Source organism: Drepanopeziza brunnea (genome assembly GCF_022702325.1).
Source record: "Drepanopeziza brunnea f. sp. 'multigermtubi' strain 214-2 chromosome Unknown ctg1, whole genome shotgun sequence".
NCBI lineage: Eukaryota > Fungi > Ascomycota > Leotiomycetes > Helotiales > Drepanopezizaceae > Drepanopeziza > Drepanopeziza brunnea.
Genome location: NW_027094064.1, coordinates 3,416,820 through 3,434,522, shown reverse-complemented (window position 1 = coordinate 3,434,522; position 17,703 = coordinate 3,416,820). Strand labels below are relative to the sequence as shown.

The following is a 17,703-nucleotide window of genomic DNA, read 5'->3' as shown; positions in this document are numbered from 1 at the left end:
TCGACATCGATACCGGTAGGTATCGATGAATCAGGGAGGGAGCTGACATTAAAAAAAGAAAGAAAGAAAAATCAATCACTATATACTCTGTAGAAACCAGCGTTCCACGCTGATACCAAAGCTCAGATATGTAACGAGGCAATATTCGCATAGACGTATTCGTAGCTGCGCTGTCGGAAGTCGTCCGCCAGCAGACCATTACTCGACTTCTCGAAATGCATCAGCTGCTTAGCCTCGCGCCACTGCGGCCAGTGGGCCAAGCCGGTCGTCGCCGCCGTCCCGCCGTTCGGATCCAGCGTGTTGATGAAGGAGAGGTAGAAGGCCTGGATGCTCGCGCTGGGGAAGCCGGGCGTCGTGCCGTAGCTGGGTAGGATGTCGGAGCCGTGGCACGTGCCCAGGACGGGGGTGCCGTACAGGTAGGACGAGAGGTAGGACCAGGTCGGCACGCCCGGGTTGAGGTCGGCCGCGACCTGGAGGAGCACGCGCCGCGTCAGCGTGAAGACAATGTCGCCTAGGACGGCAGCCAGCCGCTTGTACTGCGGGTAGATGTTGTTCTCGGTGCCAGTGCGGAAGGGCGAGCCGGCAGCGGGGTCATCCGGGTAGGTGGCGACGAGGTCTTCGATCTGGGCCCGCGTGGCCGTCTTGAAAAAGATGTTGTTCAGATATGTCACGAGGTCGGCCGTCGTGCTCATGTTCCCCTGGACGAGAGAGAAGAAGGTGCCCTCGTCTTCCTGGTCGCCGATGATGAAGGGGACCTTGGCGTACTTGCCTTTCGTGGCGAGGATCTCGGGGGACTCGGTCAGGACGGTGCCGTCCGGGCGGGGGACGTATGAGAGGGATATGGATTGGTAGTCGAAGATCCCTGGGACCGACGAAGTCGCTCGGAGGAACTTCTCGTAGGGGAGGCTGCGGAGACAGGCGAGCGTGTCCGGTTTGCCGGAGCAGCCGGCGGACTCGACAACGGCATCGTAGATTTCTTGAGCCTGAAACCCGTCCACGGGGTCGGCAGGGACCAAGCCACCGCTGCTCATGATGCTGCCTCTGAAGAGGGGCTTCCCCTTGTAGGTGTGGTCGCCGTTGTAGATGGACATTTGTCCAAAGACGGAGATGCTACCGGCGGACTCTCCCCATAACGTCACCTTGTCGGGGTCTCCTCCGAAGGCAGCAATGTTGTCGGCTACCCATTGTAATCCAGCTCGTTGGTCCAGGTATCCAAGATTAGATGCACCATCTTTCTTGATTTCGGAACCACCCAGAAATCCGAAGCCCCCGACTCGGTAGTTGACGCCGACGTAGATGATATCTTTCTTTTGGGCAACAGAGGTGCGGACAAGGTCGCTGCCATCGTAGATTTGGCTAGATCCTAGTGCAAACGCTCCGCCGAAAATCCAGAACAGCACAGGCAGTTTGTCTCCCGCTTTGGCAGACGATGGTCTCTGCACGGACACCGTCAAGCAGTCCTCACCGGCATTCGAGATGGCCTGGAAAATGCCGGTGTTGACAATATCGGTAATGACATCCTGTGGAAGAAAATCTGTGTTGGTCGAAGTTAAGAATTGGGGGCATGCTCGAGGAAGTCCCCTCGCGAACACGGTACCCAGGTTGGAGGTGATGGGCTGCGGAGGCTTGAGACGGAGGTTGCCCACCGGTGGTTGAGCGAAGGGGATGCCTTTGAAGGAGTCGACTCCGAGGAAGCTGGATCCGATGACCTTGGCATTTGCAAGTTCGACTATTGGGATCAGATCTCGCTTATCCTTTTCAGCTGGTGCAGCCAGTACGAAAGGGAGGAGGTATGTTGCCACAGTAATGAGAGACTTCATTCTGTTGAAAAAGGAGCTGAAATGAGGAATAGGTCATGAACGAAGGGTAGAAGATCGAGCTGGGGACGGCTGGCTGGCATCGTGAGACCTGGGTGGAGGTGATGGGGTTTATAGTGAATGTCGGAATAACATTCCTGGCTGCGGAGTACATGGCGGAATTGAACAGTTTCTCCAGACTATCTCTCGGTCTCCTCTGGGCAGCATGCCTGATACAAAATACGAGGTGTAGACGGTGTAGACCCTTACATTCCCAATTGGGGCAAGCCTTTTGGCTGCCCCTGTTGTGTATAGCTCTCAGCTTTTCTTGTCCACTTAAATGAACTTCTGAACCTCTTATTCCACTTCTTTACAGGCCAACTATCCACACCTGAGGATCATAAACAGGGTACTATGCAAGGGAATATGAATTTTTCTATGAGCCTCGAGGTATACTTGTGTGGCCTATGACGAGGTATCATAACAGCAATCTAATACAAACAATGAAAACCCTTCAAAATAATCAGTATTTGTCAATCGATCGATTGATAATCAAGTAACAACTCTTTTACGGCCTGCGAATTGAACTAAGTTAATTTTTTAATACAGCAAAAATGCAACGTGTTATTTCCAACATAACAATCACAAGAACTATCAATAATATGACAAATTCCTATTTAACCGGCGATAATGAAACGCTGTGAAACGGTTTACGACGACTATCATTTGGGGAAACAGTAAGGCAGTTAAAGAGCTAATAATCAAAACGTATTATAGAATGAGGTGTTCAGCCTTATTCCAGCTCAGTGACACACATCCGTTCGAAGAAGAACCGTCGACGCATACTTTTTTTTCTTTCCGCTTGCGAACTTGGCCTTTGACGCTGGTTGAAAGAAAGTTTAATGCGAAAATATATGCCTCTGCTCCGGAGAAAAGAATGTCTTACTACTACGTACTATAGCTTCGCAAAAGCTACCTGGTTAATCTATCGATTTGATTGGATCTGATTAATTAATCAATTACTACGTCCCAGGCGTAAGTATTACCCCTCGAGGGTAGGGTAGCCAGGGGGTTTAAGTAGAAAGTAAACTTTTGAGGCACCCTCGAGGGGTAATACTTAGGCCTGTGCCGTGGTAGCTGGTCAGTGCCAATTTAGCTAGACCAAGGAAGACAAGATAACTAAAAATAGAAGGTGGTAAACCTTTTATTTCCCCACTGGGGTCCCACTGGGGCTAGACTTCTGCCTATTTGTATTGCAATTAGCTTTCAGTTCTTCCTGTCTAGAACGCATACTTTCCCAATCCCTTGATTCAATCACTTGGTACCTTCCGGTATCATACTGGATCAAGAGAGAGATCGACAAAGCTATTCCCATGGTTGCTGGCGCTTGCACGGTAGGGAATCCGACGGACCAGAATTTGCCCGCAACTACGGCGTGAATAATTCCACTACAGCTGCACGCGGCAGAGAAGGTGCTCGCAGATCGTAAGAGGTAACGAGAAACGACGAGCTGGGGACCGCAAATAGTGCTAGACGAGCAATCATCCTCTAACCAATGCGCACAGTCAACCCAGACAAGACGGCAATGAGGAGCAAAAGAACGAGGACAGGCAGTACAATAGTAAAAAGCGTGAGAGAGATTTTCCGGAGTGCGGCATTGGATCGTCGGGTCGAGCCCGGCGAGGTGATTCCCCGCATTCTTGTCGAGTTGTCGAATATTCCTGATCCTCGCCCCTCTTTCCTCTCTGGGGTCTTCCGGCCAGGGATTGGGGAATTCAAGGATGGGAAAAGGGAAAAGGCGAGGACGAGGCGTGAGGTTGATAGCGGGTTCCGAGGTACGATGGCTAGAGAAAAGCATCTAAAAGAGGCATTGAGCCGTCAGTCATCTTTAGCCCAACTAACCGTCTCTCAAAACAGCAAACGTTCCGACGGAAGAATTTTATCTCTCCTGACACCAATATTATGATACTAATATTGCACGGAAAAAAAAGTGCCGGTTCGGTAGGTATTCCGACTTTTTCGCATGAGATGAAAGTCTTCATGACAGCGATCCGGCAAAACCAGTCACCCACCTCTTTGAGCGCCTGGACGGGGAATTTTACCATCCAGTGTATAATCTCACAGATCAGAGCTGAGGGGAGTCAGTGTTGTTAACTTGGGTAGGGGAAGAGAGAGCATTTTGACGAGGTTGGTACCGATGAGCTTGAGGCGAAGCAATATTGAGATTTGGGGAGACTTGGGGAGATCCGGCTTTATATACGCATGGAAGAACTTATCAATTGCTTTTGGTTTTGAAGTCAATAATCAAGATCACGATTTCAAGCCGTCTCTGGAGGGGGGGAGGCTCTACAGCGCCAGCCATTCAAGCAGGTATAAGTAGCCGGCACCACAGGATTTTCGTGGTGATCAGACCACGATGTCTCTTCATTGATCATGCATGCTCAATATGGATTCCCGTCCATCTTCATGAAAGCCGTAGATCTGGTATATCGTGTATCGTAAGGTCCGAATTGGAGACGGGTGATGTTGATGATTCGCACGAGGCGGATGTGGTAAGGAAGAAAGGAATCGTATATTGCGAGTGCGTCGATAAGAAAGGCTCTTCGCTAAGAGCTATTCTTGGTAAGTTGATTGCTATCTCGTCAAAATGCATCTCCTTGTGTTATATAGTCGCTTGGGCACTTGCCTTGTATCCCAAAGCGGGTCAGAAAGAAGCCAGAGATAGGACATTAAAGAAAGTAACAGAGATAAGGCCATGCTCTGTTTGACCACTGTTGCTAGCCCCAAAGTGAGGACAGACACTCAGAGCAAGGGAATGTTAGTATTAGCATGTATGTTCGTCGCTTGGATCTCATCAAACTTGAGCGGACGTCACGTGAGCTAAGAAGGTTGGTGGTAGATACAATACCGATCTTTCGTATAACCTGCTTCTTTCCTAGTACGACCTCCTTCTCTCCCATCAACCTCATTTCGCTATCTCCTAGGGCTGGCATCTCATGCCTTCGTTGAAGTATCCCATGAGAGCTATAATTTGAAGTAGTAGTATTTCCAGTTCGCTGCGTCGCTATCGATAAGGTGCGGCGAGTTCAAGTTCCCTTCAAGTTGTTGTACAACGATCCTGATGCAAAGCAGATCTTCGAGTCGCCCTTGAGTACATCGCCGCCGTGGTCGAAGCCGCACACCCCGTTCGTCATTCGTTCGTGCCAATTCTCTACTGGCTTGGAGTCCATTACGGCAAATCAACGAACGATCTTGCGCCCGATGAGTACAGCCCTGCTCGAATCATTCATGGCGATTCTCATCGATGGCCTGTCATGATGCCACGCTGTTGGCAAAATCCCAAGGACCTCGCTTCTGGGAAAGTTGGGATGACATGACCGTATACCAAGCCAGTGTGCATGGAGACCTGGACCAAGATGGCGGTGACAGGAATGGCCAGCGAGCTAATTATTATCAGCTTCAAGGGGTGATCAGATCTTGAACATGCCGAGAGCGAGAGGACATTTTTGAGAAGCGCCTGCGACTGCGATAAAGAGTCACACCGATCTCGATCCACTGGGGCTCGCAAACCCTTTAAAAATAATATACGGAGTGCAATAAATAGCCGTTTGTCCCAAAGGCTTTCGGCTTTCTTGCCGTTTTGCTCGGGGATCGATCGTTTTTCGCAAGCCCAGGAGCGCTTATTTTGAAACATTTCATCTTATATCTGACGACACCCCCACAAGCCCATCCCAGCACATGGCCTCGAAACACTTTATTTGAGAATTCCGCGAAGTTTGGCCCCGCAACAACTACAGCGCATTTCACTGCGCCAAATTCATGGCGATGCGGTGTAATTAGAGCTCAGGTCGATGCGCCCTTGGCGCGGCATCTCTCCATCATCATGGTAAATCGACAACTAAGCTTCTACCGCCCGAGCGTCAGGGGCAGCATCTACAACTACTATATATGATGGCCGTCTCTCCTCTTCACCTCATTTACCTTTTATCCTCCCCACCCATTGCAGCCAGCCTGATTCCGTCTTCACCAAACCTTCCTTTCTTTTGGTCTGGCACCACCACCACGTTCCTTACTCATCGCCATCACTCAATCGTTCCTTTCAACCAAGCAAACTAAGCCGATCAAAACAAACAGACTATACATTCCTTCAAGATGCCTTCTACGCTCAGCACCTCTGTTTTGGCTCTGGCCTCTGCCGCCGCAGTCTCGGCCCACGGGTTTGTCAAGGGAATCACCGTCGATGGAGTCTACACCACTGGATGGCTGGTCGACTACGCCTACAACCCAAACCCACCAAAATCCATTGGTGTATGTACATCTTTTGACCTTTTTCTTCAGTCATCTCGGAACTCTGGGGATATCTTATCCCCGGAAACAGATTGGGATGAAGGGCTAACTTGAATCAGTGGTCTGAAGCGGCCCTGGATCATGGGTTCGTCCCTTCCGACAAGGCGGGTCACCCCGACATCATCTGTCACTTGAATGGTACCAATGCCGAGCTCTCCGCCACTGTCGCTGCCGGTACCACCATCGATCTCCACTGGAGTGGATGGCCCGACTCTCACAGAGGTCCCATCTGCAACTACATGGCGAACTGCCATGGTGACTGTGCGACCGTCGACAAGACCACTCTCGAGTAATTATCCCGCACCCGCCAACACCTCGATATCAAAACTGACAGCGTACAGGTGGTTCAAAGTCGACGAGAAGGGATACGAGAACGGAGTATGGGCTTCCGACGAGCTCATTGCCAAAGATGCGATCTGGCCATTCCCCGTCCCTGCCAGCATCGCTCCCGGCAACTATGTCATTCGTCATGAGATCTTCGGTCTGCACGGTGCCATCTCTGAAGGCGGCACTCAGGTCTACCCCTTCTGCATCAACCTGGAGGTGACCGGCTCTGGAACCGAGAACCCGCCCGGAACCCTTGGAACCGAGCTCTACACCCCAACTCACCCTGGGATCTTGCTCAACATCTACGTCGACGACCTCGTTTACCGTAAGTCATTCCGAGAATGCCCCTATCGCTTCCCTGAAACCATCCCCAGCCATGCAACCACCCAACTAACTCTCCCGTGCCACATAGCCATCCCCGGACCCCCTGTGTGGTCCCCAGGCTCTCCCGCTACACCAGCCACCGACCGACCTGCCACACCGCCTGCAGATGCCCCTGTCGTCCCCGACCCCGTCCGACCTGTTGCTGACCCGACCACTCTCCAGAGGGTCCAGACACCCACACCAAAAACTCGTCCTTCCGATCCTCCTTCCAAGCAAGAAGAGGTTTCCACTCCTCCACAGGGAGAGGAGAAGGAGTCTGGTACTACTCCCAAGGGGGAGGGGAAGGAGTCTGGTACTACTCCGTCCGGCACAGAAAACTCCGAATCTCCACTCACCGACGAGGAAGACGAGGAATGCGATTAAGCGTCAGCTGTTTCTCTTCACTTGCCTACCGCAACCCTTACTGGAAAATGACCACCGACCTCAGAAGATCTCTCCCAAAAGACTCTACTGAAGGAGACCGGCTTCCCCTCACCGTGGTTGCGTTCTTGTATATATTTGGCGCTAGCCGCCTCCGTGTCCTAAGAAGAGTCTCTGAATGAATATGCTCCTATGTACTACTCATTCCCTCTCCCCTGCCTTTTCTCTTGCATCTTTTTCATGTGAAAGAGGAGGATATCTATCATAAACAGATATATTGTTGCTGGTAATACTATCAGAGAAATAGTAGTGATGGTTTCACGAGGAAGCAATCGAGTGTGGGTTGATTGACTTGTATTATCCAGGACTAGGAATTGAGGCGAGGTTGTAGTAGGACTCGTGTCAAGGATGAGGTCCGTGCGCTGCTGCTGGTAGGCCAGTGTACCCTCCTCTCCTTACACCTTACCTAACAACATATATATATAAATACAAATCATGATCTAAGATCTAGTGGTTGTTCAAAATTTGTGTGCCTCTTTCCTTTCTTATTTGCTCTGAATCTATCCAAGACTGTGTCATTCCCCTCCCGACACTGGTAGGGAGGAGGAGGAGGAGGAGGAGGAGGAGGAGGAGGAGGAGGAGGAAGACTGTTAGACCTGATCTCCCTAGCCGTGAAGAGCTCTTTCTGATTGCCTTTTCTGCAGGATTCAATGAGGATTCAGAATACTACGTTTCGATGTATATATCTACAAGTTCTTGTAACAGTAGTAGGGAGGAGGAGGGAGGCTGAGCAGGATCCTTTTTTGTGGAATCGAATCGCGATTTGATTTGATTTGATTCGATTCCACCAATGCTGACAGAATCAAGAGTGTAGAGGGTGTTAATTTTAATATGAGAGTGCTGAGAGCTATATACGTGGGAGTAGCCAAGAGGCTAGTAGTCCATACAGAGGTTTCACCTACGCACGACGGCGAGAGTCAAGGCCGGACCGAGAGTCCAGCCAGATGTAAGTCCGAAGACTATAAGAAGTGAAAAGAAAAGGAAAGCAAACAAGCGAGTGAACGAAATTCAGACCGAACTCCAAATATCGTATACATTCTATCCTACACCACAGTACTAGGTAACTGCTAATGCATGAGACCACTTTTCGCACCAAAATAAGGGTCAAAACTAATATATAATAGTGGGCCTTGACGTCGCAACTTTTGGGGCCCTTCCCTAAAGTAGGCGAAAAAATTATGTCCCGCGAAAAAATTATGTCCCGCTTCAACGCCAAAAATCGCGGGGAACGTAGACACTTTAACAACACTTCAACACAACATTTTCCATCAAACATTGACTTACGTACCCAAATAAAAATGAGCAAAAAACGCGCGCGCGCTCTTGCACCTCCTGATCTTAATTCTGAATACTAGAAGCTCTTAAAAGCTTCTCAACATGAGCGAATACAGCTAGCATTCGAATGGCTCCTCGAAAACCCTTCCGAAACACCTCTTACTGCGAGTCGCATTCATATGATAGAGAAGCCTGATACTTTAAAGCGAAGATGGAATAAGTATCAAGCTAAACAAGCTCGATTGAAAGAAGGGAAAGCGCTACAAGTAGAGAGGCTTATGGTTCTATTAGCAGCACAGCACAAAGCTGTTTTGATCTACGCCGCAAATCAAGCAACTAAAGGAGGGAAAGGAGCTACTAAGCGTATGCTTTATCGATGCATTTGCTACCTTAAAATACAAGAAAATAAGCCAGAACCTTCTTGGCGTTGGTTTCAATCTTAGTTGAGAAATACAGCAGAACTCTATGCTATACGGACCAAACCAATCGCATCTTATCGCGTCGATATGCATATCGAGAAATCTCTTTCCAACTGGTTCCATACCGAGCTTATTCCTGCTATCCAGTTCTGCGGAATTAAGCCTAAAGATAAGCATAGAATCGCAAATATAAATGAGAAAGGCGCGCGGATTTGTATGCCAGCCGGAGAAGAAGTTATCGTACTTATCGGAATCAAAGAGATATATACAAGAATCTGTGAAAATCGACTATCCGTAACTATGATCGAAGCTATTCTTGCCGATGGAAAAGCTATTCCTCTAATGATTATTGTGCCCGGAAAGCAAATTATAGCGTCTTAGTTTTCCGAAAAGATGACTAGACATGAAGTTGTTACTGTTTCCGAATCCGGTTATACGAACGATAAGATTACTATAGAGTGGCTTAAGCACTTTATTAAGCATACCGATCAAAGACCCGATAAACCGTGGATGATATTATTACTTAATAGTCAGCTTTGCTACGAAGCTTTAAATTTCATTCTACTAGCTAAACAAAATCGTATATAGCTTATCAAATTCCCTTCTCATCAAACTCATCTTTTACAACCTCTCGATGTCGGCTGCTTTCGCACTTGGAAACATAATCAATAATATGCTATCATGGATGCTATTCGAAGCTTCGAAGCTGAATATATTATCTTATCGTTTATGCGAGACCTTCTTCAAATTCGCGAGCAAACCTTTACAACTCGGAATATCAAACACGCTTTTCGAGATGTAAGAATGTGGCCGATCAGCTTTTCTCAAATTCAACGCAAATTGAAAGAGTATAGTAAAAAGAGTAAGAAAGAGGCGGGATTGCATATACTCGAGTACGGAGAAACGTCTGATCTTAAAGAAAATGAATATTCTTTTTCAATCGATAAGCAACTTGACGAATTACCTCTTCTTGCGCTACCTCGACCTCCTTAATCTTTTCAAGATTGCGTAAAGCAACTCGACGATCTGAACGATAAGATCAAAATAGCTCTTTCTTCTCTTAGCCGCTAACGCTTCGATATCGCGAAACAAGGTACCGAGACTTGGTTGTTACGAAGAAGCCTTAATCAAGCAGAACTCGATAAAAATCAAAAGCTTCAGCGCGATACACATCGGAAAAAGCTGATTAGAAAGTCGAGTTTGCAAACGGGAAAGAATATACTAGCTTTTAAAGCACTCGAAAAAGTCAAGGCTATAGAGATAAAAAAGCAAAAAGCTAGTCTTAAGATAGCGAACGCTAAACTCAAGTTAGCAACGATTAAAATTCGAAACGATCGTTATAATCAAAGAGTTCTTAATCGGAAAGCCGAAAAAGAGCGAAAGAAATGATTAAACGAAGCGTATAAGCAACAAGGTCGAAGGATTCTTATACACATTCCACTCGAACGAGAAGTCCTTATTCGAGACTGCGAAAAGCAACTTACAGTAAAAGAACTAGAAGCTGATAATATTGATTTGATTTCTTTTCGAAACGCAATTGCAAACGAAGAAGCTGCGTTAAAAGAAGTTCAAGAAAGAGATCTTGCTACATTCGCGGACCCTTCGTATTCAATCGATCCTCAAATCCTTACAAAAGAAAAACGCTTTCGAATCAAACAAAACCTATTATCTTGCATTCAAATTAGCGATAACGACGAAGATGAAAGATTAAATACCTTACCTTCGTCTCCTTTAGCAAAAATGATGCTTACTAAATAGGAAGAGCTTGAAAAAGAGCTTGAAGAGAAAGAAGATTCGATATCGATTCGATCTGTAGCATCTCTTAATTCAATTCAAAAGACACGCGGTGAAATAATTTTTTCGTAGCTTAATTGAGAATGAATAACATTATTAAATATATATATATATATATTATTGCAACGTTGTGAGCAATGTTATGAGCAATATAAGTGTCTACGTTCCCCGCGATTTTTGGCGTTGAAGCGGGACATAATTTTTTCGCGGGACATAATTTTTTCGCCCACTTTAGGGAAGGGCCCCAAAAGTTGCGACGTCAAGGCCCACTATTATATCAGCCGGTGTTTAATAATTATATCTTCGGGGAAGTGATTAATTGAAACCGTCAAGCTCAAATTTGCTTGTTTACTAGACCTAAATACAAAAGATAAAGCTAGAGTCGCTCCTTTAATCAAGACTTTGAAAATCAAGCGAAAGCCAACGTTCTTCTATATTTGTGCTTTAATCAACTCTTTTAAGTAATGATATAACATAAAATCGTCATACTTATATATATCATCTCTATAAGCTTTTCCTTGTTACGTATGAAAAGGCTTATAATTTTCATTAGCCTTTCAGTGCTTGTGGTTGTCGAAAGTCTAAGCTGTCAAATGGGTGCGAAATAAAAGTTTACGCATTAGCAGTCGGGGGTGGCTGTAAGTGGATAGCCCCCCTCCATGTTACAAGCCTGGATACGAGAAACCGTACAAGTCAGACCATCTGATCTGTGGACTGATTACAATACTACGCAAGGCCCCAGCTCAGGCCTTTAATCTTTCTACAAACTCTTTCCCTCTTGAACTTGATTTGTTTTGGTCGCTTAGCAGCGGCGGCCACCCAAACCCCCCCACCTTTTTTTTGTTACGTACCACGAGCGGGGGAACTCGTTAGTTTTGATTCCCGAAACAATGGCGACCCCTCCCACCTATCGAGAGAGACCGGAGCTACCGGTACACCCAGGTCTGGAACTTACTCCGGAGACTTTAACTTCAAGATTATATAACCCCAACAGCTAAGCTGCATGTCATCGATTGAGATAAATGCTTCTCATGCGGAGCTTGAGACGATCTTCCCCCAAATCATTGTGGCATCTCCTGAGCCCATAATTTTTTTTTCCCTTGAATTTCTAAACCGTTCGACGGATTGAAGCACAGGATAGTCTCGATTGACTTTTACGAGGTCATAATAACCCTCAAGAAAAATCACCTTCATAAGCAGGCCTTCAGGATCGAGAGCGAAAAAGATGGCCGAGTTGTTCATCGAGGACGCGGACCTGGTGAACCTCAAGGGCAAGGTTGTCATTGTCACAGGTACGCAGATCATTTTTCAAACGCACGCATGCTTTCTTTACCAGACCACTTTCTACCTTACCACTATTGCGTAAACTAACCTTGACATACGGATCGCTTCCTATTACAGGTGGTTCATCCGGCATCGGTCTCGCAACCGTCAACCTGCTCTTATCCCACGGCGCATCCGTCGTGAGCGCAGACATCAACTCGCCCCCCGAGCAAGCCGCTACCACGTCGGGAGGAGGCGCATTCCTCTTCGTCAAGACCGACGTCGCCAGCTGGCGGGACCTGTGCGCCCTGTTCGCCGCGGCGCAAGCCCAGTACAGCCGCATCGACGGCGTCTTCGCCAACGCAGGCATCGGACCCCGTGCGAACTACCTCGCCCTCGAGACGAGCGACGACGACGGGGAGCTGATCGAGCCCAGCACCCAAGCCCTGGACGTCATGCTGCGAGGCGTGATCAACACGGCGTGTCTGGCCGCCCACTACATGAAGCAGCAGCAGCCGCCGGCGGGAAGCATTGTGCTGATGGGCTCCAGCACGGGTCTGCAGCCCCTGCGCATCCCGGATTACTGCAAGTCGAGAAATCCTACCTCATCCCCGAGGAGTCCTTTTTTCTTTTTTCCTTTTTCCTTTTCCTTTTTTTTCCAATTTATTTATATTTATATATATATATTTTTTTTCCCTTATCATGGGCTGTTTGAGTTGTACCAAAAGCTCACCATCTAACCCACCACCAGCCACCGCCAAACACGGCGTCCTCGGCTTCGGCCGCGGCTTCTCCCGCCTCATGTCCGTCACAGGTCTCCCCATCCGCGTCAACACGCTGATGCCCTCGTGGACCGCCACCAACCTCCTGCCTGACATCAGTGGCATCGCACCCGGCGTCAGCAACACCGGAGCGGTGCAGGACGGGCCGATCGTCGCGCGCGCGGCCGCCTTTCTCCTCGTCGATGAGGCGCGACAGGGAGACGTCGTGTTCGTCCACCGAGGGAAGTATACGGAGATCGAGAAGGCGGTGCTGGCGCCCGCGCGTGAGGCTATCCAGGGCGGGCCGGCGGAACTTAGCGATGATGAGGTTGTGGAGCGGATCTTGGCGAGGAATGCATCGGTGGAGGGGTGAGCTGATCAATGCTACAGGTATTGCAATTGGTGCTGCTAAAGGGGTTTGTCTATTCGCGCGAAGTAGAAACAAGGTTACGAGATGTGGAAAGCTTGCGCCTTCCATTCTCGAATTCACTTATCCGTCGTGGCGAAGAGTGAATTCAACAGACTAACAGATAGAAATCAGCTTTGCTTTATTCAAATCCCCCCTCATCAAAAAAAAAAATATTACATCATCACAATCCTATCGTCTCGTAATTGTAGGAAAGCAGTTGGGTAATATCGTCTACACACATCCTCACTCTCCAAACTTGGCTTGAAATTTCGCGACCCTGTCAAGAACTATCGTTCTGCTCCTGATTTCATTCATGTACTCCGTACAGTAAAGAATAGATAATACCACGAAGATGGCCGAAGAAAAACGGCAACGGTGACGCTTCACGGAGACGAAAAAGGAAACCATTTTTCGACTCGAGCAGATAGATCACTAGAAGAAGAAGAAGAAGAAGAAGAAAAGCACGGGAGGAGAGGATTCATCTACTATTGAAAGGACCAGAATGAAATGTGTAGAAAGGGAATTTGTATTGGGTTTTTCGCCAAAAAAAAAAAAAAAAAAAAAAAAAAAACGAAGAAAAAAAAAAGGAAAAAAGGGGGGGGGGGGAATCTTTTTGAAAATTAAAATATAGGATTACTTCTATACAATGCATACATTACTCGGGAAGAATCCAGATTCCCTCCGGGATTTACTCATATATTTACCCCCTCCCCACCCCCCAATCCCCCCCCGCCCAACTCCGTACAAGTGGCTCTCATTAAAAAAACAATATTACAAAACTACTATAGCTAAAGCACTACCAATGATGTGCAAATCAATCTACGGAGAGAGGAAGAAGTGTAGTCCGAGAACAGAGAAACGGGAACACCTTAGTTCTGCTTGGCGATGGCGCGGGCGAAGCGGCGCTTGCTGAGGTTGTGCTCGATGGCACGCTTCTTGGCGGCGGTAGATTGCGTGAAGGCGCAAGAACCTCCGAAGGGGCCGGTGACGGCGGCGTTCATGAGCTTGGCGATGCAGACGTTGGTTGCGCCTCCGACGGAGCCGGAGCAGGTCATACCGGCCGGCATGGCCATCACGACAGGGAAGTCCATGGTGGAAGCCGCGGAGAGACCGCCGATGCCGATACCGGGAACGTTGGTGGTGACATCGGCCTTCTTGAAAGCGGCGGGGTCGGTTCCGCCCGAGGTACCGTCGACCATGGCGGTCAGCGGGCCAGCACCGTCCTGGTTGACTTGGTGGAAGGTCATCGTGATGGTGCCGTCATCGGCGGTGGTTGGGAGCCCAGAGTTGGCTCCGGTACCAGCTGCAGCCGCGACACCAGTCTCCTTGGTGCCCTTTGGCGTCTTGGTGCCACCGTTGGCCTGACGCTCACCGAGAGATCGGCGGAGTACGTTGGCGGCATGGATCTCGCGGGCGGCAACTGTATCGGTCGTGTTTCCTCCAGTTCCCATGAAGAGAGCGATCATTGCAGCTGGGTCGACTGGGCCATTGGCAGTACGTCCGAGAGCACTAGCCTTAGCAGTTCCGGCCTCCTTATCGCGGATAACTGACGTGTCGACTTCAGAGCCACACTTTGGGGTAGCGCAATCACGAGGAGTTCCATCGACAACTGGATATGTTAGATGGATTAGGCGACTGCAAGGCTACCAGGGATGCTTACCAGAGAGACCGGGCATTGTCACGCCGTTGGCACCCTGAACTGAGTCGATAACACCGTGGGCAAAGACGTTGGTGGCAGCGAAGGCCACAAGGAGGATTGCTGATGAGTATTGCATATTGAAGACTGTTTGGGGGATTATGATATTGAGATCAAAAAATTATTATCAAAAGATGGTAGGGAATTGTTATGCGACCGGCGCCTGGCTGGTGATTGTTATAAGGGAAAGCTGGAAGTGAAAATAGACGAAGATGCTGAAGGTGCTGAAGATGCTGAAGATGCTGATGATTGAAAAAAAGGCACTCTGGCTGGATGGTGAGATCTACTTATACAAGATCGCCGGGAGGAGCAGGGCGAATTCTGGTCCAAGGAAATATTGGATGTCAACAAAACCAGCCGCCTTGGTTACAGCCCGGAACCGCTCTCGGAAGCTTACTCCAACTCGAGAGATTTCTGACAGAGTCGCCGAAGTCTCCGACTTGTTTGAAAAGCCCTGTGCTGTCACGAATGTTGTGATACTCTTCCCGCGCTGTACCCGTCCGAGAGAGACTTGACAACGCCAGATTCGGCTTAATCAGGCGAGAGAATTTGCATCTTCCAATGATGTAACAAAAGAGCCCGAGCTCTACGATTGGATGTTCGAGTGACATGACTGATGGGCATGATCAGTGGAGGTCCAAGGAAGAGTTGTGAGAGATGTACAGGGACTGTCTGTAAATGCCCAGACCACCCAATAGGAACCTTCATTTTTGGTTTTTAGCCGAGTGCCACGTTTTGGTGATTCATGACTAAAGGGTTAAGGGAAATAATTGCGGATCAGGGGATATCCGTTGTAGCTGACTCCAAGGTCCCGGATGCTGAAGCTGAGGCTCTACGCTTTTGCGTATTGGCTGAATATTGACAGCTGGAACTACTACCGGTACGCGTAGAAAGAGTAGAGATGGCTGTGTCAGTTGCCATAAAGAGGTCCAAACGTGGGAGAAATCCTCAAACATTCTGCATTTCATATTCCAAAGCTCGGACTCGAAACAACGGCTCTCCCTCCATACAAGACGCATAGACGCATAAGACACGATGGAAAAGCAGCATATCAAACCACAACGTCTTTTTCAGCCAGGATGTCATGAGTACCAGATCAAAGTAGAAGCCGAAAGGGGCAATTCGCCACCTTGACCTTTGGCATTGATATGTGTCAATTCAGTTTTGGCTTGATAATGGGGACGACGGCACTACCCCTAGAGTAGGCAGCTTGACGAGTTGGCAAGTTTCGACCAGATGATGTGGACGTGGAGGCGAACCGGATGTCATCTGATCGAGTCGCCCGATACCATGACAGCGGGCTTCACTGCCAGCTCCAGGAGATCGGTTAACGCGTAGAGCGCCTGAGAAAGAGCGCTGATGGGCTATGCTGAGGCTATTCGGGACGTTTGATGTCTGTTCTGCGCCGTGTATTGCTTTGCACAGAGTGTACGGCATGCATAGAAGGCGTGGAGTAGAAACAGTTCTGCAAGAGTGCTTGAAGTTGAGGTTGGAGCCGGTGGTTTCATGTCGTTGTGGTTGGATTGATCGCTCCCGTGCTCGCTTATCCGATCACAAAACGTGACGTTGGATGTTGAGTTTTTTCTCTCCAGCAATCAGGTCTAGTTGGAAACACGTATAGCTTCAATCTATTTCTGTTTCTCCTTATTCTCTCACTTTCCAATCTACATGTCACTTGCAGAGTTGCCGCTTCAGCACATCTCTTCCACAGACTCATGAGATCCCACGAAGAGCCCACTTCTTATCCTCGTAGATATATCTCCATCTCCATCTCTTCTCTTAGTTATACAGCTAGTTGGATCATACCAAACAGATTGATGCCCCAGTTCCCTCCAGACCCAAATCACCATTATCAGTATCGAAGTAAGAAATCTCTGGAGCACCGCCTGCGTTTCCACAATGCAAATGCACTCAATTCTACCCGTCCAGCCCCTAACTCCACTCCGCTGTATGTAACTCTGCTCGTTATGTATTCCACTTCTCCTCCTCCGCGCTAGGCGTGGCTGATAACCTTTCACGAACCTGCCGAAACACCATTTATTCACTCACCACCTCAGTATCATCAATGCCAGCACATATCAAAACACATATCCACAACGTATGGCTTGGCTTAGCTTTCACCCTTACCTCACCCCAAGCCCCTCCCCTTCATCTTTCATTCTCTCCCTTTCTCTTTCCGTGATATAGTCAATCACGCAGTTATCTCATCCTCCGATCCGACTCCTTGCACGCCACGCAAACCCCCCCTCCAAAGACGTTCGTATGGCGTCTCCAACCCCCAGCCATCACCACGACCTCTCCTTGAACCTCCACATCCTCAAGCGTGGTCTCCGTATAGCTTCTCCTCTTAGGCCAGTCCACCATCCCGCGAGCAGCAGCTTCAAAAGACTCCGTGGCGGAAACGACCGGGGGCCAGGTCGGCGACTCGTAGTCCGGAACTTGATTTCGAACACCGAGGTCCTGTGTAGCAATCACAGGAAGAGAAGGCAGGGAGGATGGCGGTCGTGAGCTTTGCGGATAACCATACGAAGAAGAAGAAGAAGAAGAGGAAGAAGGAGACGGTAACACCCTCTCTTGGTCTCCAATCTGAGAGATCCCCGACTCTTTCTCTTCAGAGAATACGGAGGTTTGAGTAGTAGGGGTGCGAGAGGATGTGGCGCCGGGGGCAATAGTTGTATATCTTCTCCAGATAAGCGACCCGAGACTTAGCACTGCGAAGGCCAGCAAGAGATACGCAGCACCTATCGCCGCGTGGGGGTAGCTTTCGGCAAGCACGGGCATGGCGAGGATACCGAGGGGGGTGTATTAATTA

At 48.7% G+C, this 17,703-nt stretch overlaps 5 protein-coding genes across 5 annotated transcripts; 3 read left to right on the top strand and 2 right to left on the bottom strand.

Moving 5' to 3' along the window:
• Positions 1-122: 122 nt before the first annotated feature.
• On the bottom strand, positions 123-1,820 carry L3040_000533 (uncharacterized protein; the record flags this gene model as incomplete). Its single annotated transcript, XM_007290009.1, has 1 exon — positions 123-1,820. The coding sequence occupies one exon, from the start codon at positions 1,818-1,820 to the stop codon at positions 123-125; it is 1,698 nt and encodes a 565-aa protein (XP_007290071.1).
• Positions 1,821-4,611: 2,791 nt separating this feature from the next.
• Positions 4,612-5,114, top strand: L3040_000532 (uncharacterized protein; the record flags this gene model as incomplete). The annotated part of the gene is made up of 3 exons (XM_066155202.1): positions 4,612-4,627; positions 4,840-4,871; positions 4,929-5,114. 3 exons carry the CDS (start codon positions 4,612-4,614, stop codon positions 5,112-5,114), a joined length of 234 nt encoding a protein of 77 aa, XP_066013245.1.
• Positions 5,115-5,948: 834 nt separating this feature from the next.
• L3040_000531 (uncharacterized protein) lies at positions 5,949-7,217 on the top strand (the record flags this gene model as incomplete). Its single annotated transcript, XM_007290010.2, has 4 exons — positions 5,949-6,104; positions 6,203-6,432; positions 6,485-6,795; positions 6,883-7,217. 4 exons carry the CDS (start codon positions 5,949-5,951, stop codon positions 7,215-7,217), a joined length of 1,032 nt encoding a protein of 343 aa, XP_007290072.2.
• Positions 7,218-11,987: 4,770 nt separating this feature from the next.
• Positions 11,988-13,159, top strand: L3040_000530 (uncharacterized protein; the record flags this gene model as incomplete). Its single annotated transcript, XM_066155200.1, has 3 exons — positions 11,988-12,054; positions 12,164-12,610; positions 12,777-13,159. 3 exons carry the CDS (start codon positions 11,988-11,990, stop codon positions 13,157-13,159), a joined length of 897 nt encoding a protein of 298 aa, XP_066013244.1.
• A 905-nt stretch (positions 13,160-14,064) lies between these two features.
• L3040_000529 (uncharacterized protein) lies at positions 14,065-14,970 on the bottom strand (the record flags this gene model as incomplete). Its single annotated transcript, XM_007290013.2, has 2 exons — positions 14,065-14,804; positions 14,856-14,970. The coding sequence occupies 2 exons, from the start codon at positions 14,968-14,970 to the stop codon at positions 14,065-14,067; spliced, it is 855 nt and encodes a 284-aa protein (XP_007290075.2).
• Positions 14,971-17,703: the final 2,733 nt, after the last annotated feature.